At 42.2% G+C, this 23,559-nt stretch overlaps 1 protein-coding gene across 4 annotated transcripts in view; it reads right to left on the bottom strand.

Annotated features, from left to right (window-relative positions):
* The window catches only part of BTBD7 (BTB domain containing 7), a 69,029-nt gene that overhangs the window by 19,054 nt on the left and 26,416 nt on the right, over positions 1-23,559 (bottom strand). For all 4 annotated transcript variants that reach the window (XM_076071149.1, XM_076071147.1, XM_076071148.1 and 1 more), the window contains 4 exons: positions 21,938-22,187; positions 20,914-21,092; positions 19,592-19,994; positions 949-1,157 (listed from right to left, as the gene is read on the bottom strand). In XM_076071149.1, the coding sequence (XP_075927264.1) occupies positions 949-1,157; positions 19,592-19,994; positions 20,914-21,092; positions 21,938-22,187 (1,041 nt within the window). The remainder of the gene's footprint in view (positions 1-948; positions 1,158-19,591; positions 19,995-20,913; positions 21,093-21,937; positions 22,188-23,559) is intronic.

Raw genomic sequence — 23,559 nt, forward strand, 5'->3', positions numbered from 1 at the left:
TAGGAGGGAGTGTTTTTATTTCAGACATTAAGCACAGCAGCAAATAAGGAGCAACCTCTTAGCATGCTATGGTTGAAATGCTCTTCTTAACAAAAGGCCTCGGTTACTGGCGCACAGGGTAAGTGGGGCAGATTAGGAAAGGCAAATGAGGGGGGGGGGGTTAATGCAAAAATGAATTCATTGCTTGGGCCAAGTCCACAGCACCATGTTATAAGGCAGTTACTGGAGCTATGCACTTTTAAATCTAGATTTAAATCTCATTTATTTAGAACTGCTTTTTGTATTTAATTTGTTGTCCTTCCCCGCGCACCTCCTATTATCACGGTTGGCTACGTACGGTGCGAAAGTTCAACATACATACGTACATAAAAGACACGTGTGCTGTAACATCACCCATCAACCACTTTGCGATGTGAGATTTAAAAACAATTGCCAAAAGTTATGAAACAAACATATTGGTCCTAAACCATGATTACATTAAATTTTCTTCAGACATTGTTCATAAAACACCACATGTACACTTAACACACTGAGCACATCCGTGCCTGTTCTCGTGCACAGCACAGGTGAACACTACCACAGACGACCACAGGAGCAGACTCAGGCTGAGCCTGGGAGTGTGAAGTAAGAGGTGGAGGGGGAGTGGGAGGGGAGACACGGCCATGCAGTTCAAAGATGGGACTCGGCATGAGCATGGTCTGGGCCTGCTTACAACCGGTTGTAGAATTACAGCATTACCTACGGATGCATTGGTGTAGTCACTGCTGACCTGGCAGAGCCCATAATATTCTGCATATTGGATTAAAACTTAGGAAATCAAGGACAATTTATTGCTGTTGAATATAAACATTCCCATGAGCCACACGCAGATGCTCGCAGGGGGCATTTAATTTTCCAGCCACACAAAATATTCCCAGTCGACTGCTGATGAACGAGGCGCAGACGTACCTGCAGAAAGTCGGACTGCAGGGCGCTAAGCAGGTAGTCCTGGCTGAGGTCACACAACATGGGCGAGGCGGCGACACGGCCAAACTCCTCGCACAGGTAATGCAGGGCGCGCCGGTGAACCCAGGGTGAGCCGTGTGGCTGGGCACTCCAGCCCAGGATTGGGATGAGCACCTCCAGACTCAGACTGTCAGCGATGATGTCCTCGCAGCCTGAAAATAAGTTGAGGGAGTGGGGGGAGGTGGAGCATCGGAGTGCAGTTGAGTTAGCAAGAGTACATTTAATTAAAGAACAGAGACCATGGCCTGATTTTAAAAGTGTACGTTTTGGCCTCAAATTCATTCGTGTTTTCATAGTTTCAATGGCACCACGGGCATCTTTCATCTCCTTTGCCTGTAATACTGCACCACTAATTGAGGTACCACATTTATTGTGCAGAAAACTGTACTAAAAAAGGGTTCCAAAAAAATGTGGCTAAGCTGATTTTCCTCTGTTCCAGCAAGGGAGTACTTGGATTTTCTGTACAATGGGCTCCATAAAGAAAAGTAACTGATTTGTAGGTCAGAGGAAGTGGCATCACGCCAGTGCTATGCATTGTGTTCCCTTAACGTGCATACAAAATTACATATACGTGTGCCACATCTATGTTCATACATTGTTTGTCGCCAAAAAGTTACCCTAATGTTTTATTACAGGTTTATAGATGCATTTGTATTAATGTTTCCAATCTGGATTGCATATAGAAATGAGATTACAGACATGAGAAGTCACAGCACGTACACACATTAAAATGGAACTTTTGTTCAGAGAGACAGATCTAGGCACCTTTAGGAATATTATGATAAAATATCAATGCTCGAAATGTACAAAGCCAATTTCAAGTGCAGGATAGCAAAAGGGAAAAGAGGAAATGAAACTCATTGGGGTTTCACATCATTAAAATGAAGGACAAAGCATATGAAGTTATGAGCTCACTTGACAGAATTGTTGCAGATTCCACATCATCCTATAATTGCTCGATTAACCCACACTATTTCAATTTACACAACACGTCATGTTTACAGCACAAGTACAGTGAGGGAAAAAAGTATTTGATCCCCTGCTGATTTTGTACGTTTGCCCACTGACAAAAAAATGATCAGTCTATAATTTTAATGGTAGGTTTATTTGAACAGTGAGAGACAGAATAACAACAAAAAAATCCAGAAAAACGCATGCCAAAATTTGTATGAATTGATTTGCATTTTAATGAGGGAAATAAGTATTTGACCCCTCTGCAAAACATGACTTAGTACTTGGTGGCAAAACCCTTGTTGGCAATCAATAGGTCAGACGTTTTTTGTAGTTGGCCACCAGGTTTGCACACGTCTCAGGAAGGATTTTGTCCCACTCCTCTTTACAGATCTTCTCCAAGTCATTAAGGTTTCGAGGCTGACGTTTGGCAACTCAAACCTTCAGCTCCCTCCACAGATTTTCTATGGGATTAAGGTCTGGAGACTCGCTAGGCCACTCCAGGACCTTAATGTGCTTCTTCTTGAGCCACTCCTTTGTTGCCTTGGCCATGTGTTTTGGGTCATTGTCATGCTAGAATACCCATCCACGACCCATTTTCAATGCCCTGGCTGAGGGAAGGAGGTTCTCACCCAAGATTTGACGATACATGGCCCGTCCATCGTCCCTTTGATGCGGTGAAGTTGTCCTGTCCCCTTAGCAGAAAAACACCCCCAAAGCATGTTTCCACCTCCATGTTTGACGGTGGGGATGGTGTTCTTGGGGTCATAGGCAGCATTCCTCCTCCTCCAAACACGGCGAGTTGAGTTGATGCCAAAGAGCTCCATTTTGGTCTCATCTGACCACAACACTTTCACCCAGTTGTCCTCTGAATCATTCAGATGTTCATTGGCAAACTTCAGACGGGCATGTATATGTGCTTTCTTGAGCAGGGGGACCTTGCGGGCGCTGCAGGATTTCAGCCCTTCACAGCGTAGTGTGTTACCAATTGTTTTCTTGGTGGCTATGGTCCCAGCTGCCTTGAGATCATTGACAAGATCCTCCCGTGTAGTTCTGGGCTGATTCCTCACTGTTCTCATGATCATTGCAACTCCACGAGGTGAGATCTTGCATGGAGCCCCAGGCCGAGGAAGATTGACAGTTCTTTTGTGTTTCTTCCATTTGCGAATAATCGCTCCAACTGTTGTCACCTTCTCACCAAGCTGCTTGGCAATGGTCTTGTAGCCCATTCCAGCCTCGTGTAGGTCTACAATCTTGTCCCTGACATCCTTGGAGAGCTCTTTGGTCTTGGCCATGGTGGAGAGTTTGGAATCTGATTGATTGATTCTGTGGATAAGTGCCTTTTATAAAGGTAACAAGCTAAAGCTAAAAAATTAGGAGCACTCCCTGTAAGAGTGTGCTCCTAATCTCAGCTCGTCACCTGTATAAAGGACACCTGGGAGCCAGAAATCTATCTGATTGAGAGGGGGTCAAATACTTATTTCCCTCATTAAAATGCAAATCAATTTACAACATTTTTGACATGCATTTTTCTGGATTTTTTTGTTGTCATTCTGTCTCTCATTGTTCAAATAAATTATAGACTGATCATTTCTTTGTCAGTGGGCAAACGTACAAAATCAGCAGGGGATCAAATACTTTTTTTTCCCTCACTGTAGTGTCATAAAGACAAATCACTGAAAACAAACACGAAACCTTTCCAGGATGACAGCTGCAACATAAAACAAATGGCTTTGTTTTTCTGTGTCGCTAGCAAACGTACAACATCGCTGGTAATTCAAAAGCAGTCGAGGGGAAAAGAGATGATAATTGAACACAAAGAGGATGAACCTAAAGGGAAAATGCAGTTAGGACGATTGCCAAATTCTCAGCAAATTAATTACTTGTTTTCACCAAGAGACTAAAGTGTTGTCAGTTAAATTAAATTTGCTATCAGGATTTGAATGGCTTAATTCCAAACAGGGGAAAGGAGTGGTGAAGCAGTGGTTCGCGTACTGCGCTATGAACCCCGCATCCTTAGTTTAACTCCCAGACCCATAGCTAACACCCTAGTAGAGTGACATCTGACCTGGACTTATTCTTCATCAGGCTATACTGTATAGCAAGACAATCGTGGAGCGGTCTTCATCCAGCAGAAGATTGACAAAGAGCTGTAGTCTTCATTATTCCAAGGATACATATTTGAGAGTTTATATTTTTATGCTATCAATGTATTTCATGCATTCAACAGGTTTCCTTTCCCAAAATGGATCAAATTTAAAAGTAAATTGTAGGGCAACCATTACTTTTAATTTACTTAATGCATTTTCTTCTCAATTAGTTCATTTATTTATATGTGGGCCATGCCCACACATTTTCAAAGCCTTCACATAGATCACACTATTTATTACAACCAGAAACATTTTCAGTCCAATTTGACCTAGAAAAAAAAAGGCCAATTTCTCTCAGACCAGGTTGCTGGCATGTGTTCAAGTAGCCACGACGGAATGTGGGAGTGCAGGGCACTCTGAGTTTCAGCTGTGCTCAAATACAACGCCCGTGGGAACTGCCACTGTGATTACAGTAAATTACCACCAAAAAGTACAAACAATGACCCTCATACAAACTAATAAGAGACCTCGTTTCGGCAACTGGCGAGGCACAGACCTCTCCATTGTGGCCGACATAAACCCTCTTAGCTCACAAGTCTCTCTTGCGAAGACAATAATGAGACGGGACTTTCTCATCGGCGTTTGCAATTTGCTCATAAGTGTCTCTTTATCCGAGCCGTCTTCACAAGGCAACCTTTGGTTGTTTAGTGCATCGACCTCCGAGAACTGTCTGGTTTGAGGCTGCGGGCAATGCCGCCTAAGACCATTAGCAATTATTTTCTCTTGCCAGTTGAAGAGTCCCTTGAGTGTATCATTAGGCCTCAGTCAACCACGTACAGAACACAGACACATTTCTGTAAATGCATCTTTTTGTTTTGGATTTCCAAAACGTGCAGCATCAAGGGGGCAATCATATTGTTTTACTTTTAGATTTTTTGATTATTTGTTTCAGCAGCAAAGACCCAATAAGCTGCTGGGCTCCATGTCAAGGGTGTTCAGTGATGGTACAGATGTTACACAGTACAGATTTTCGCTAGAACCATCTTAGTTACTTACTTGAATGTTAATAATTGAGCTGTTTACAATGCTATAACATATTATGAAATAAGTCAATGAATCATTAGACCTCCTTTGCCAGTACCAAAATGTAATAATAATAATAGGGTTTTTCCCCTTTTTTCTGGCAACAAAACTGAAATCTTTTTACAAGGATTCATGTCTGCATTAACCACAATACCTGCAGTCAAAATGCAAACAAAAAACATACTATGATAATATATGCATTGTCCTTGAAACTGATTGGTCCACACCAAGGACAATGCATATATTATCATAGTATGTTTTGTTTGCATTTTGACTGCAGGTATTGTGGTTAATGCAGACATGAATCCTTGTAAAAAGGTTTCAGTTTTGTTGCCAGAAAAAAGGGGAAAAACCCTATTATTAAGTCAATGAATCTCCATGTTCATGCAACAATGGGGAAATGCCCATCAACTTTGGTGACTGAGCCAGTGGTGTAAACTCCACATTGCTATAGTAGGACCTCATCTATTCATGGAACAAGCAATGTTGACTTCCCTCTTGGCTGATATCATAGTGCACATACATGCGCAGACACATACACACCGACATTAATTAATGACTTTTTAAAGTAGGATATTAGAGCAGAATGTCTAGGCCCAGACATGTCAACGTTCAAAAGCCTCAGAATTATAAGATTATTAAGACAGCAGTACAACAGGCCCTTCCATGCCTGTCAGCATAACAGCCTTGTAATTTCTTGAAGGTACAAACTGCCAGACAGATAATGAACACCATGTAATTGGCTGCTTCAAAAGAGCTGTAGGGGACTTTCTAATCAAAGGCCAAATTCACTAAAGGTCATTCGGCATAACGTTTGTCTGTTTAATATTTCAGTTGTCTATGTAATTAATTAACCACTGTTATTAATGGCCACCGACAAAAATCAGAACTGTACACAAGTCCAGCCACTATTTTCTCTTCCTTATTGATACTAACCTCACCACTACAATAGGTGTCCAGTTTAAAATGTGTTGACATAAGGTAAACCAAGAGCAAGTACAACGGCGAAGTGCCACTAGAGTTCAGAGGTCAAGTCGACAATGTAAGGGAAACTATTGCTAAACTTAATGGACTATTTCAGAGCATCGATCTGCATATCAACTCACAACATGACATTTATATTGGTATCCACACAATGTCCAGCAATGACACAGAAAATGAATAATGTTCGACGGGAAAATCCTTAACTGAAACAATGGACAATTTGAAACAATTCTAAAATGCTTCCATCTTGCTGATTGGATATGACAATGTATGACTGAGAAAACAAAGCAATGATCGCTATTGATCAATACTATTACACAGCGAATAAGCTTGGATCAAATGCATACTCCAAGCCTCTTCACTTCAATTATTCAGTCGCATTTCATGTTTTTGTGATAAACGCATTGTGTGTTATTGTGGTGCATTACAGGTTAAAGCTTACACAAATGTTTTTTTTTAATCGGGCCTATGTGCTTTCAAGCACTAGTATTATCTATGGTGCTGTATCACATTGTTACGGAAAGCCAGTAAGTCAAATGACGAACACATGTTTTATGTATATGTGGAGACAAAAAAACAGAGTTCTGCTCATGTATTTATTAAATTACTTGGATGATTCATTACAATGAATGTGTAAACATTCATTATAATGAATGTGTAAACATAATTAACAATAATTATTCAACTAACACAGAAATCGATGCGCCCCCTAGTGGCAGGTGCTGTCTCACATGGAGGATGCGAATTGCGGTAACGCAAATTTCACCGTCGAAATACTCACCTCTTGCAATGTGAGTTTAGTTGGTCACCTTTTTCAACTTGGATTGAGAAAAATGCTCTACCATTGAACACACACGATAAGATTCTACGGGAAATATGAATTATTATCATTCAGGCTGTCAAAAACCAAGGCATAAATACATAAATAGAAATAATCTAAACTATTTCGATACAGAAGGTGCACCTACAATGAGATTGCATTTAGCAAGTAACAAAATACAAATCATACGAGTCGGGCAAGATTAACTTTCATGAAGGCTAATAATAGTGACATAATAAAGGCATATAAATGGTGACAATGTTAACCATCTTAGATTTGCCGATGACAGTCTTCATAACAACCAACTGCAGGAAATTATTGAATGGCTTAGGCTGCAAGGTTGGGCTAAAGATGAATAGGAGAAACAATATCAGATACATTCAATACCACTGAACAGAAAAAAGTTACTGTAAAACAACATGTTATGTTTATCTTGGGCAATTATTGAAGGTGGATGAGGGACCACATGATGACATTATGAAGGTGAGAGAGAGCATTTGTTGTGCTACCGGCAAACTGAATGCTACGGTGAAATGGCAACACACCAGTGTAGCTGAAGAGGAACGTTTTACATTAGTGCATATTTCCTGCTGAAATAAAAGTAAAAAAAAAATGCCAATATTCTGATCTCACTTGTGAAGGAAACACAGTTAACCAACGTATTCAGATAAGCAAAAGCAACGAAGAGGAAAAGAGCCTTTCATAAACCCAGATGAAAATCAGTTGGGGAATTGGTTTTAGGAACTCGTGTGCTTTCAATGACACACATCAAAACCCAAACATCACTCTGCAATGAGCTCTGGTGCAAGTGGCAAATCTACTGCTTAATGGCACCTGCAATTTTAACCCAAGGATAAAGAATTGTTGGGCAAAAAAAACGAAGAAAAATAAACATAAAATTATTTTTTTACGTATTTTTAAATTGCAGAAGCTAAGTGGCATTTGGGAAATAATGGCAATGTCAAAGTATGAGGTCAGCACGCACAAAATCCTGGTTCACGGCCCTTAGGGAAATGAGCTAAAAATAATAACTAAAAGTTAATGTGTGAGCACTAGCAAGGGCCTTATCCCGGTCACCAAATAATTTAAGGAAAAAATAAACTGGTCCCAAATTGGTGTTTATCTCTTTAAAGGGCCATGTATACCCCCCAAAGAGGTACTCTGCAGTACAACTGTAATCATCATCAATTTCATCTGCCATTTACATTTGAGAGGTAATTTAACTTGAATTTGCTTTGGTAATGTGTTTAAGTATGGTACAAATGGAACCCAATCCGGAACTGCTCAGAAGCAAATATAATTTTTAATGTATTGATCCCATATAGCTACTGAGATTGTTCAAGAAATGCTTCTGTACATTTTTCTGTGCATAAAGTGATTGCGTAAATCAGCAAAGCAACTGTTGAGAATGCACTCCTCTTGCTTGTGAACACTGAAACGGTATGTATGGAAACACAGCAAACACGCTGCTGCTACAATAGCAGCAGCAGCACCCCAAGCCCCTTGTGGACTCAGCCCCAATCACCATTTCCCACTACCCCCTCACCCCAAACCTGGAGCAAAGTGTTCGTTCGCAGTAAATCTGTCAGCAAACAAGCCACCCTGCTGGGACGTGGAAATGGCATAGGGCAAAAGGTACAGGCACAGAAAAGTAATCTCTCGCACAAACTGCGGCTAATGGGCCACAAGCAGGGTGTAATCTGCCCCAGAAAGAATGCAAACAGCATTCCTGAGGCCGTCGGAGAGTCCTAAGTTTACTCGATCTGGCGCGTGCCCTTCCCCTTTGGTGTGGCGAGAGAAACAGGAAGAGGTGGGATTTCAGGCGGTGTCACCATACCGGTTCGAGGGCCCAGTCGAAGTGGGTTTTTTACGTTGATTACAGCAGCTATGGATGCAGCAAGCTTCACGTACAATTCAGTCTTCACTAGTTAAGTCGTTCCAACAAGGTTTGTACTTAATAAAGGTGACACCAATGAGATTAAATATCTCATTTGCAAGATATAAATTGTTTACTCCATTTAGCAAGTCATTACAGGCAATTGTAAAACGTATAACTGGGGTTGTTGCACAACACACAACTGCTTAGACCATCAGGCTACCTTGCCACATTCAAACAAAGACACCATTTATGTTTAAACTGAATTGGGCATCTCGGTGCCAAGTAGCAGGCACATTCTTCACAAAGATTGTGCAATGTACTTTTTTGAAAGAAAAGGGGCAAAGGGAAGAGTGGAGTGTCAATTATAAATGTGATTCTAATTCTACTTTTACCCAAGCAAGAAAAGATTGAAAAATGTTGGATAAAAAAACACACAAAGCTTCTTAAAACATCAAGATGTGTTTGTATGTTCTAAACAAGCTGGTAACAAACAACTATACTGAAACTACTAAATCAGTCAGGTGGGGCGTTGCCTTGACTAGAACGACATGATATACAAAGGTCACTCCCATTCTATCACCTTTTAATCAATGCTAAAATGATCCAATTCCTTTCAAAGTAAATTTTATAACCCACATTTGTTCCAAGGGGCTATGGTAGAGCTGTTCAAACGATCCACAACATGTGTGCATTGCGCGGGTTATCAAGTGTTAAGCATCCTTCCTTGCCCATCCAGTTCATAACAATAATAGGATTAGAATAAAGTGGGTTATTGAAAAACGGATATTTTACTTCCTTACCATAACAGGACACTTTTACGACAACCCCACATGCCTGTTTTGTTCCTCCCCATGTGCAGAAGCACGTTTCACATTCACTTGAAGACTGATGTACCGATGGAGCCTTCTGTCACGAGAGAAATAAAGCGCAAATCCTAATGTATTGTATCTAGTCTGACGTGCAACCATTGTTACCGGGGTGAGTCCAAGAAGGACTGGTACTGGCTCGTTTTAAACATTTAATTTATGTCATGTGACCGGTACAATTTCCAAAAAGGAGTAATTGTTATCAATATAGTATGCCATGGAAATCGCATTTAAGAGTGCTGTTATAATTTAATAAACCATCCACCTTGAAATGAACATTCAATGGCAATGCTTGGATATGTTTCAATAGGTTTTTATGAACGCCAGTATGTACACCAGGATATTGGGGCCCATTGCACCATTGCAGCTCACACATTTAGCGCGTTATAAAATGTAATAGACAAAATCACAAAACAATTTCTGCAATAACTATGACAACTACAAGTTTACATTTAAGCCACTGGGGAATATTAGTAAATTGGGTTTACTTTTAATTAAAGCACATCGTCTCCAGCTGTCATCAAAATATGTTTCATGGCAAAATAAAACAAAGTGCACAAATAATATGCTGACAAAGGCAGAAACAGGCAAACATTGTGATTTTTGCACAGCGTCTTAATAAGTTTTTTTCTGTGTGGAACATTTGCTGGTTTATTCCAGGATGTTTCTGTTGCGCGTCGTCGCTTTGGGATGTTGTGTGTTCAAATTTTGTTTGTTGCGGTTGCACCCGACTTATGAGCCGCATGGTTCACAGGGCAATACCTAATAAATGAAACTTGAAACTTGAAAAACTTGAAATGTCAGGAGAGATCCTTGTCAGCATCCAGACATGTTTGCATTTCGGATAAGATACAGCATAAAATAAGGCCACACTTCACAACTGTACACGGCAGACGAGGCCTCGCTGTTGACACACACACACAGTGGTTATCAAATTGAATTATGGAGATGACTTTTACAACTGTATTTAATAAAATTCTTCTAACCATGGCTTGCAGCTATCTTGAGTCTATTTTTACACGTCATTCAAGTGCACGGTTCTCACAGTGAAACAGCAGCACAAAGCAGCCAAATATCTGTTTGTAAACCTGCCTGCAGATGGCTTGCGCTAGACAAAGATCATGGCGTGTTTAAATTAACCCGTGACGCACATGTCATAATTACACTCGCTACCTTCGTGCATTTACGGTCACATTCAGCCTCGTGCACACGCCATACATGTCCTTTTCGCAGGATTACCAATACAAATATAATAACCTGGCGATTCTCTAAGAGGCTGGCACCAAAGCTGCAGTCTTTGCCAGTGACGCAGATAACAGAGTTTCAAAGTAAAATTTTGCAGCCCCTAAACATAATGGAGCTGAATACTATCGAGCCATCCCATCTACTGTACACATTAAAGAGCATCTGGCACCATTTACGTCACTGTGTCATTGTGTCCCAAGTGTCATAGCTAAAAAATGCTCAAATTCATGAACGAAATATGACCGGTAGCCACAATACATCACGCTTGGTACTACTGTGAACAGTGCACATAACTCACAATCAGGTGTAGACTCAACCTATAATCCCTGCAGGGCAATGTATCACTTTATGCGAAGCAAAAATTGGTTGTAAATTTACCAATAGCTCAGTGCCCTCAACATAGACGAGTGCTGCTTCATTGCTCAATTGAGCAGCGAGAATATTTCACTTGACTCCGGTGATATACATAAAACCAGATTTGCCTTGAAACTAAAATATTGCATCCAAATTTCGATCCTTACGACCACACACATATAACAAAGGCAGCTACGCAGAGAAGCTGGGGACGTGTTTCCCACAACGTGTAGCGTCTTTAACACGTTGATTTAGTTTGTCTGTTGAAAGCCTTTGGCGTTTACCACGAATCTTTAACAAATTCTAAACATAACCTACAATTGTACGGGCCACTTGCAGCAACCCATTGTTGTTAAATACACTGCTCGTGGAGGTATTCCCTTGCAATCAGCATCGTCAGAGGCAGTCGGGAAAATGACCGGGACGAAACGTTCCCCAAATACCAAGTCTGGCAATCGTGCTTTCTGTGCCGCTGGTACTGTGTTATGAAACGGTCGACCCGTCGCTGACGTGAGACTCGTACGAGCACTCGTTTCTCAAGAGGATTAGAGAGGGACAGTGGTGGCGAGATGTTAACTCCATCGCCTAGGATGCACAAGGTTGTGGGATCAATCCCGACCCTGACGCCTGTCTGTTGGGAGTTTGCATGTTCTCCCTGTGGTCGTGTGGATTTTTCTCCTCTGGTTGTTCCCTCTACATTTAGAATCAACAAGCGTTTAGAGTGCATGGCCGCTATACATTTCCACATGATAAGCCACTTCGTTGAGCTATCATTTGTTGCCAGGTCGCTTCTGAAAAAGAGTTACTGTATATAGCTCAGTGGGCATAACCTGGTAAGATAAAAAAATACTTTAATACTTGTTTACCATCTCTCTTCTGGAGTTTACACCACTCCTCAACATGCCTTCTGCAGTATCAGTAAAGCAGTTTGCGTTTTAAACCTTTTCCCCCCATTTTCAATGCACTATCCATTATTATTGCATTATTTAACGTGGTGACATTCATTTCATCGCTTTGCTCCTCTAGGCATAGTTATCTGTTGCAGTCTAAAATCTGCTACATCCTGACCTAGATATTTTATGAAAATGATCTTGTTTTTGGATATAATTAGCTTTACACTGCCTTAGGCTTTGCGGAGGAGTAACTTGCACCACCAATTTGTGATTGCTTCCGGTGTAATATTTGTTGAGGAAAGAGACGTGTCTGAGAATATGGGGTTTATCTGCTATCATCAAGTCAATATCAGAAATTAACAAACTGATGTCAGTGCTGGCAGAAGTGACGTGAGGGTGCTGTTGTCCAAGTGTACCATGGCCCCACAGAACAGTCGGTGGGGTATGTTTTATAGATTTCTGGTTTAGGCAGGGCCAAACACGCGTGCGTGAATTGACAAACGTGTTGACGGCCACTGTATGGGTAAAGCCGGTGATCAAAAGATAGCAGTAGATGGATGGATTCCTGAATGTATCTGTGCGGAGCCTAAGACTGCTGCAGTATTGTGGATTTTCTTCTCTTAGATGGGAAACACTCATTTAGGGAATGGGCCAAACATCACACTGCAGGCACACCCTGAACAAGGGGCTTGAAATCATAGGGAAGATTTCCTGAGTAATATAAATGGAATTCCTATAAATACAAGCATTTCAAAAGAGCATGGCACATGTTCACTGCCCAAGTCAACGGTGAATGTATGGGTATCACGCACATTCCCACACGAACTAGCCTTGATAGTGAGCATTTCGCACGATTAAAAAAAGCTGAAAAAAAGCTGCCGTCGGTTGCATTGTCACAGTTCACACCTAGTCTGGTCGTAATATGAGATAACACTCTAAGGTTACACGTGAGCACAAACAGTGATCATTCTTTATATACTGTGCAAATAATCAGGAAATACATGTGAGCTCGAGAAAGTTTAAAATGTTTCCCCCACCCATAGCCAGCGCCCTCTGCACGAAACCCTAAGGTTTGTACCTGCACGTTAATGTTGCAAGAAATCTCTGGATATTTTCTTGAACCACACGTTCCTTTTTGTTCTTAGTTTACTGCATGTGGAATTACCCTGCTTGAGGAACTACATAATATAAATAAACTAGCTTTACTACCCGGCTTCGACCCGGGACTTGCATTCTTGTCTTGGATTAATTTAATATTCCCTTATATTTCAGTGGGAAACCCTTTTAAAAAAATTGATGCTTGCAAGAAAGAAAAAAATCCGAAACAAATCAATTTAACTAAATCGGATGTTTTTCACTCAAGGAAATTGAACCTTAACCAGGCAACTCGGGAAGGGAATGACATGGCGAGCTGAAAATAGTCACGTTCCCTTAGACATTCCAGACAGCATAAGCTGCGAAAATTTCATGACGTCAGAGCTCAGCGTTCGAGAGCTTTTGCTGCTTCACACACAGATGAATTTTCTGCTTTATATTTAAGAGCGAGCCGAAAATAGTCGCGTTGACTTACAAAATCGAGACAGCGCATTTGTGCGGGATACACGGCCTACGCGGAGGGTTGGGAGGTGACGTCAGCAGGCACACTGCGTGACGCTGCCGCATGCGAGTGACAACACAGATGTGACGTCACCGCTCACTTGCTGTGCAAAATATATCCATTACTGCGCCCACCCCTCCCAAAAAATCAAGTCTATTTTTATTCTTTTTGCATTGTGTACAGTCTGGAAGCTACCCACATGCCAAATTTCAAGTTTGTTGCATGTTGGGAAGTATGCTAAACATTTCGAACAGACACACATATTCACAAATTTCCCTTTTATATATATAGATAAAAACGTACATTGGCTATATATACAAGTCACATTGCAAAAGACAAAGCTTTCACTTAACGTTCATATTTAACAATTTAAAATTTTACCAGCAAAATATGGAAGAACCATTTAAGTAAATAATTTCCAATGACTACTAACAAGGCATTTAAAAAGTGGTCTACAAACGTTACCATAAACATGTTTTCACAACATTCACAATGTCATCTCAAGTGTAGATAGCGCACAAAGATATGTAAAAAAAGATTCCAAGTTCAATTGTCTCCACTTTTAAACACAATGCAATACACACACAATAAATTACGTAGGCAAAAAACCATGTTCAGAAACGATCACACTAATACTTTATATGCACAAAACAGAGAGATAAATTGATAGGGGCACACAAAACCAGAAAGAAATGTTAAAACATCAAGCATGGAGACGAATTAGAGCAAATCCAGCCTTGCATAACTCACACAAGCAGCCACAACAACGATCCTCACAAAGATGGAAACGCTAGGCTCGTTCAACAACATGCAAGATCCCTCTCCTTTGTAGTGGCGGCATCCATAAAACAGCTGGTGTTTCAATGAAAACTTGTGGTCACAATGATGTGCATAAGGAATGTTTTCAAAACTTTTGATTCGAGCCACCTAGCCTGACCACCCTGGGACCCATGTTTTCATAACCTGCTCTGCACAAACCAGAGCGGCTCTTGAGCCAAAACGGTGGCCGAACCGTGCCAATCCGAACTGAGTCATGTCCCCCACACATAGAGCGGTCCTTGTGCTCTCGTGTTCCACCCATCTGCTTCTCTCGCTCTAGCCCCTACCTCCTTACAGCCCAGTCACCAACCACGGGTGAGCACACCTCGCCTGGGCAGGACATCCACTGTGTGAGCTAGCAGCGGCGGCGGCGGCAAAAGGGTTACAATAACCCATCATCAACTTGGGATTATAACAACATTTCAGTGTAGCATATACTAGGGTTGTCTCCATCGAGTAAAAATCCGTTTTCAGAATAACTCTTTAATGTGTTCTTATTACATTGCATTTTGGTGATGATTTACTTGTGAGGATTAATAGACTTATAAAATGAAATATATTCTTATGGCCATAATGTATGCATAAACTAATGCATTTAAAAAAATATATTGTTTACAAAGTATGACAACTATATGCTATTGTTACATTTTGTCTAACATAGCTCGAACAAAACGAGCGAAACAGAAAAAAACGAGACATGGAAAATATATTATCGTATGGAATGGCAACCATAAGTTGTGGCTAATAAGTGAACTGCAGAGGAACGGGGTGGGATCGCCGCATGCCTTGTGGCTGAGTGAGGTCAGTTGCATCATGGCTCATGCTTGTCTTTGAGGTAGTGACCCGATGACACCAGGAGTGTTTCTCGGGTCAGCACGGTTGCCCAGGGCATTATCACCCTTTCATAAGTCTGGTCCTGGGCCAAGGCCCCGAGTAAGCTTATGACGACATAGGCACTACTTATAAAGTCGAAGGGACACATGGACCTTGGCAGTGAACTAAGCGTTGCCATGGTGTGGCACACATGAAAGGTGTCATGAAAACAGAGGATAGTTGGGCAAGTAAAGGGAACTCCTGTGGAATGAAAATAAATAACAACAACCTTATCCTTCCACGATCTTGTTACACACCAGTAGTGGAAAAAGCCATGGTTCTAAGAACACAAAAGTAGTATCAAAACCAATCAATGTTTGTTGACGAACCACAGGCTCTGCAGATATTGCAACCGCTAGTCCTCCCTCTGCTTTAAAACCACAGCGATCAAGCATTTTCATTCGGGCAGGTGTTTTCGTTTTAACAAGTGCAGCACCAACCTCCGTGAAATAATATATTAGAGAGCATTGCACATGTATGTATCTGTAGCAAAAAGAGCAATCTGTATTACTATACTAAAAAAACACCTCCCATGCACAGCATAACACACATCAAGTAACACAAGTATATATTCAAGCGTGGTAAGTAACCGCATCTTTGGCAGTTCCATGGCCAACACAATGCATGTCGAAAACGTTTCCACGATAGCATTTGAGATTATTTGTTTTAATTGTTGCACAATATTGGTCTCATCCTGCGAGTAAAGACTGACTGTACTTGCAATGCATACTTCACCTGGAGTCTAAAAGCAGAGCAATAGCCAGGTAAAAACAAAGTGAAAACAGATAAAATCACCTACTTTAATTTAATCTCACTACGCTCATCTCTATCCAGCGAGCTGCAATTTCTCTGCTCTGCAAGCAATTCACTGCAAAGTCTTAAGTGCTACATTTAGCACGACTGACCCAACAACCTCGGCTGACTGAGGATTTGCCCGTGCCGGGAGCATAGCACCCTGGAAAAGGAGTTAATCTCTCATCTATTTTGGTTTTCCACTATGGCAAGTCCACGCTTCCTGGCATCACACCACATCAATATGTAAAGTGCTAGCATCGCACAAGGAGTCAGGGAAAGCAAGACTCGTGAGAACAGGGCCTTTGGGAAACCGCGGTGTCAATTATCCCTTGAATGGCGACAGACATTAGGTGAGTGTGCCCTCTTGCTTGTGATAAATATTGATCATTTGAATAAATACCAATACAATTAGCAGGCATTTGCAAATGTGTTTAAATTGAGATTTTTTTATCAAATAACTTGTAATTATCTTGAGTAGAAAGTGAAGAAATTCCAAGGTCTGCTCGGTGGAGGTCACTGTCACTGATTTCAGTGTGCACTCAGGTGCGTTCAAGTCAGCGAAGTTCAGGCCAACAGACCACTTGAGATTTTACACGTAGTTTTTAAAAGTCCAGGCAGTCCCCGAGATACGAACATCCGAATTACAAATATCCGCACTTATAAGATGTTATTATTTTTAACCATCCGACTTGCGATAATTTCGGTCGTACTTACAAACCGGACCGCGGAACTATTTTATTTTATTCTGCAGAGCAATCCTCTACGAGATGTAATTAGTCAGTATCCCGTACGGTGTACAACGATACAGTATTTCTACAGTATCACATGCAAATGTACAATATTTCTTCATAATGCTTCGATTTTTTTGTTGAACCATAACACATTTTAAGACAGACCATACATACAATTAAATATTGATTTCCGAGACGAACAAACCGACTTAGAAAGAGGTCTCAGCAACGTAAGTCGAGTAAGAGTTTACATCATAATTTGCTAAAAATTATTGTGTTGTTATTTATATTTTCCTGATATTTAGGTAACATTTATAACTAAACAATGCAAGATGTATTGCTTTAAAGTCGTCTAAAAGTCCCACTGGTCTATACACCGAGGCTCTCCAATGTTAAAAGCCCTCCTTTCAAAAGCCAACAAGGGTAACATGCCCGGATGTTGCAGGCTTTACAGTGACAGCCAGCAATGTTAGAGCCCATTCATAGGACAGCACTTGGAAGGTGGCTAGCTGGAGAAAATGAATGCAACCCATTAATGCGAGTGTTGACAGTGCTCATCCATGCGAGACATTAAACTGTTGACCATCTAACAGCGCATAATGACTTGGCAGAATGGAAACGCCACAGGATGATCAATGAGTCTGTGTCATTACATAATCACATTACATGTGGGCCACAAACATGTAGGGCCCATTCGTCGATCAACTGTTGGATGAGGGCCTCCCCATACCGTGCAGGCCATGAGGATTATTAGACCATACTTCGCCACGCTGGTTAGCGCGGTTCGGTGGAGGTGGGTGGTGTGTAGAACAATGGCATTTTCTGTACTGCCCTCGACTGCACACAGCACCTGCTACACCTGTTTTTGTGCCCGGTGGTCACCCATACAAGCACTCACCACGATCATTCCTGCTTAGCTTGCGAGCTCACATGGGATTGGGCACATTCTGGATTACTTGGTAATAGGCAGCAACAAAAACATTTTGCATTTAATAATTGTTTGCTGTGAAAAGGTATCAGGGTTATTAAATTGTGACCACTGTTAGCCCTTCACATTTATTGAAGACTTGGTTCATCAAGGACTAAACACTGAGGCACCCCCCCCCCCCCCCCCTGGTGAGACACTGCTTAACCAATACATACTTCACTTGGAATGGAACTTTCTACAAACAAACTGAGGGCACCCCAATGGGCCCCCCCCTATCTCCGGTTGTAGCCAACATTTTCATGGAGAAATTTGAGACTGACGCCACCCAGACTGCCACTTTGCGCCCAACCTTATGGAAGAGGTACGTGGATGACACTTTTGTCATCTGGCCACATGGCCGGCCTGCTCTAGACCAATTCCTCGACAACATCAATTCCATACACCCAGCCATCAGATTTACCATGGAAGTCGAAAAAGATGGCAAGCTACCTTTTTTGGATGTCCTAATAAAAAAGAGACCTGATGGTTCAATGAGCCACTCTGTCTACAGGAAAGCTACCCATACGGATGCTTACCTGAAACCGGATTCCCACCACCATCCATCCCAGAAGAATTCCCTCATCAAGACTCTGCACCATAGAGCCCAATACATATCCGACCAGGAACACATAGCCAGTGAACTCAAGCACGTACACCAAGCTCTTAAGGCTAATGGTTACTCCGACTACACAATCCGCAAAGCTATCACTCCAACCATGAAGGACCCTCTTGAGGAGCCTTTCAAAACCATCACTTTACCCTACATTGCGGGGATCACAAAAAAGATCTCCCAAAATCTTGAATAAACACAAGAGCCAGGTCCGATTCAACACATTACATAAAATCAGCGATCTGGTTCTGTCTGTAAAAGATGTGATTCCGGACATAGAGTACCCTGGTGTCTACAAACTAAGTTGCCTCTGTGGTAGTAGTTACATTGGAGAAACCAAAAAACATGTCTTGGACCGCATTCGTGAACACAAAGCAGACCTAAAACACGGTAGGACCAACACCTCGGCCATGGCAGATCACTGTTATAATTCAGTGGGCTCACATGACATTGACTTCTCCAAGACAGAGGTTCTTTGCAAGCCATCTGGTTACCATGAGAGATTCGTTCATGAGGCTATCCACATATACAAACACAGAGACAATTTCAACCGAGAAGATATATTCTGGCTTAGCAATCATTGGAAGGATTTGATAAACCATTTCGGGTCTTAATTGATTGTTCACGCTTACGGTGCCTTTCAGACCGCATCCATTATTTTCGTCTCCCCCCTCCTCTTTTCCGAACATAGATGGACTCGTCCATCTGAATAACTGCCAAATCGCTCTCCGTGGTACTAACGTAAAAAAAACCTGCCACTTTTTTCAAATTTTCTTGCTGTGGTTTTCACACCTGATGATGATTGCTTGTGTTGCAGTCGAAACGTCGTGATAATTTTATTGTTTTATATTTTTTATTATTTCCCTTCTACGTGACTACCGAAAGAACCAAGAATATGAATCCCTGCAGTCACGAAAGCTTTAAATCAAAATTTAGTGTAGCTTATAGTTTAGAAAATTTTAACTGAACAAAGCACAACAAGGGCATGCTCGCCGCAGATGAATCTCGACACGCGCGTACGCTGCTCACCTTGAGCCATGACCTCAAACTCGAGGAAGAGCGCGATGCCATACAGCTCCATGGCCTCCTCGACGCGAGACGGCAGGCAGGCTGAGGCGTGCAACTCGCCAAGCGCGCCGACAGACACCGGGCTGCCGCAGGCAGGCGAGGAGGGCGGCGCCACCAGCGCCAGGTCCAGGCAGTCGGTGTACATGCAGTGCAGCACCGCGGGGCCGTAGCGGCGTGGCAGCACGGCCTCGTCCAGCAGGATGCGCGTGGGAGCCTGCAGGGCGCGCTCTGTCAGCTCCTCGCCGGAGCGCGCTCGCCGCTGGAAGAGGCGGCGGAAGAAGGGCGAGCGGGCCGACAGAATGGCTTTGTGGCAGCGCAGGTCGCCGGGCATGGGCTCCGTGTAGCCTCCGCACACCTCCGTGTACTGCGCAGACACACGGCCGTGGCGTGCATGCAGGGACACGATTGGTTTTGAGATCCTTGAAGAAAAGCGCTTTAGAAATATTATTAATTGTTGTCCTGTGTTTAGTTTGTTGTCCTTCCCCCGCACCTCCCATTAGCACGGTTGGCGACCTACAGTGCGAAAGAAATTCAACATACATACATGCAAGAGCGAGCGTGCACGAGAAAGGAGAGATAAGAGTTATTGTGCAGACAGAACAACCACAAGGTTACACAACTCTGAGAAATCACGTGTTCTTAAATTTATTTAAACCAATTCAAAGGCAATGCAAATGAAATATATATTTACTCTAAAAAAACGAAGACAATTGCTGTGCTATGTGTTATTGCACTTTCGTAGTAAACAATGTTAGTTATTTACCCACAAAATAATCGTTAAATCTCAAGGCCTGTATTTAGTGAACTGTTGAGGGATTGGTGTGTGGGAGGAAAGCGGAACAGAAACCCCACACAGAGTAAGGGGTGATAACCAACACTGAAGCCTTGTGGCATCATGCCTACAATAGCATCATGCCTACAATACTTGGCGAGCTATGGTAGTCACCCATCGAAACATTAACCAGGCCCTGCTAAGCTTTAGAGATACAATAGGAGCAGACAAATTCATGGTAATTTGGACACAGGAAAAATGTCAAAGAGACAGTTGCATCACCTGTTTCCCAATGAGATATTATCTTCATTACCAGAGTACGCACAACCCAAGGGGGTTTTCCTCTTGATGACATCCCACTCTTATTTATAACGTTACGAGGGTACACTGGTCCAGTTATAGACCCTGGGGCAACCAGCAGAAATATTATAAGAAACAAAAACTACTTGGGGAAAAAAGAGCACAGGAATACTCCCTGCAACGCGAATGAAAACGAATCAGCTTGCGCTACCGTGTAATCCATGTCGGACGAGAAGCACAGCACGGCATCGTAGTAGCAGCCGCTGTCAAGGAGCGCCAGCAGATCGACAGCCAGCGCGTTGGGCGTGCCAAACTCCTCGCCAAGGCGGGCCAATGTGCTGCCATCGTGCGCCAGCAATCCCTGCTTGCCCGCGTAGCCACTGCCGCCAGCTGCCGAAGCAAAAGAATCGTCAGCAGTGACAAATCCATTGCTGGATGAAGGCAACGCAGAGCCGTCGCCACCTCTCATGGTTCTATCGCTGTGTAATATAGTTCTACCGAGCACCTGAACACGACTTGAAGCATATATGTTATCCAGAAAAGGTGGCTTTTGCTGTGAACGTTTTCCAATTGTGTGTTATATTATTTTCATGACATATTGAGAAATGGCAGGGCATAATGTCTTCTGGGGAAGGGCATTGTTTTGTTTTTGTAAGATCTTGATATTTTGCATTGACCAATAACTGCATGTTCATTTATTCAATAATCGTGACATTTTAGAACGGAGCCTTCAGCGAACCAAACCTCCAAATATTTAACTAAATAGGACTTACAATTTCTTAACATGAGAGCACTTTAAGATATAATAAGTCCTTTGGAAGGAAGATCAGGGGAACTGAGGAAGCTCCGATTTGTTTTAAGCGATTTAAAGATCTGCATCCAAAGCAAAAAGTAATACTTTAGAAATTGGATCAATGTTACGCAACATGTTTTCAACAATAATAAGCAACTGTAATTCATTAACAATACTTAAGTTTGTTACAAAAGGTGAACAAAAAAATATTAATATATTTTTCCACTACATCTTATACAGCGTTTAGAAGTTTGTATTGTTAGAAGTGTTATATTAGCATTTTCTATTTTATTTTTGCGTATTGAGGCAATGCGCAAGACAACAAAAACTAATTTATTTAAAACGGCCCAGTGCACAGAGGCGGGAGGGACTTCCATTATGCTGCGACCCATTACAGCATCCCCTACTTCGAGCGTGAAATGCCCACAATCCGCGCGCTCACCATTAGGGTCGCCGCCATCGCTCTCAGACTCCAATTCGCCCGTGTACAGGAAGCGCAGCAGCGCGGAGAAGGCGTGCAGGTCTACGCCGGCCGCCCCCAGGGTCAGCGTGAGTTCCGCGCCATAACCCAGCGTGCCGACCCCGCCAGCGCCGGCCGGCCCTCCTACCGCAGAGCCCGGCAGGGCCAACCGATTGCGGAAGTACGGACAGCGTGCTACCAGTATGGCCCGGTGCACCGGGAAGCAGGTGTCCTAGGATAAAGAAGGGTATTAGATTAATTACAAAAGGTTCTCCAAAAAAACACATCGTAATGGCTTACATTGTTCACCACAAAGAGGAACCGGAACAGTGGAGCATATGGTCAACTGCTGCCCGCCTATCATGATCAATAAACAGTGGCGTAAAAGGATTTTTTATCAATTTACAAGAGGCCGCTAAATTGCTATAGAACCTAAACCAATTTCTAACATGCTGCCATTCCAAAAATCAGTTGTTTATCTCGGCAACTTGCCATGTGAACGAAGACTGTTAAGTGGACAAATAAAGCATGCTTGATTGTTCATTTATCCACTGCATTCGCTGCACCCAAACAAAGAAGCGTAATTATATCGGTTCTGAACCCTAAACAAATTGGAAGTTCATAGCAGACTTCACGACTAGAATTCTTAAGTAGAGCGTGAGAGGTCTTATAAACAGACATAACGATAGTAAAGATAACGGACTTGACAATAATTGCATGTAAAAATGATTATTTTCCTTCCTTCTTGAGTAAGATTCCAAAGGACATCTCAAATGTGAGATCCAAGTTCGTGCCAGTTGGAGTTATTTTACAACAAGAAAATCTTAAGTAACAACATGACACACCATGCATACAAAGATGCATGAATGAATGACTGAACCATATTCAAAACACAAGCCAAATCATAACTACCGCATTCGTGCCAACCCGAGGCCGCATCCAACCGTTGCCCATTGTTATTCAACACATGGTAATAAGGATGCAATGTCAATGTATTACAAATAATTATAATTTCTAGCACTTTGACAATCCACTGGCAGATGAAGGCTTCCCCAAGTTGAAACATTGGACCACACTTCAGCCTGCTGACCACTTATGATAGATGTGGCCAGGAATCGAACTCGTCAACCAGGTCCATGGCGCAATGCACAAACCAGGTTCATGGCGCAATGTACGAGCCAGGTTCTAAGTATAGTGGACGAACCAGGTTCATATCAGTGCACAAATCAGGTTCATAGCACAGTATACGAACCAGGTTAACAGCACAGTGTACGAACCAGGTTCATAGCACAGTGTACGAACCAGGTTAACAGCACAGTGTATGAACCAAGTTCACAGCAGTGTACAAATCAGGTTCATAGCACAGTGCACTAACCATCACTTCTCCCCCGTCAACGTACGATGCAAATTATAGATATCAGGTTTAAAGATATGGCAACAAGCTGTCGCTTTTGATGACCACTACTTTGTTGGATTAATGTGTCACCTAATCTGGATATGCTGCTGTGTTACATGTGCACACTACATAACCTGTATAAGCAGTTAAGCTACAGAAACAAACCATTTTATAGCTTGAAACTTAGTTTCAGGAGAAAATTTCAGGG

This window comes from Petromyzon marinus, chromosome 31 (genome assembly GCF_048934315.1).
Source record: "Petromyzon marinus isolate PM22_M1 ecotype Great Lakes invasive population chromosome 31, UKy_Petmar_22M1.pri1.0, whole genome shotgun sequence".
Lineage (NCBI taxonomy): Eukaryota > Metazoa > Chordata > Hyperoartia > Petromyzontiformes > Petromyzontidae > Petromyzon > Petromyzon marinus.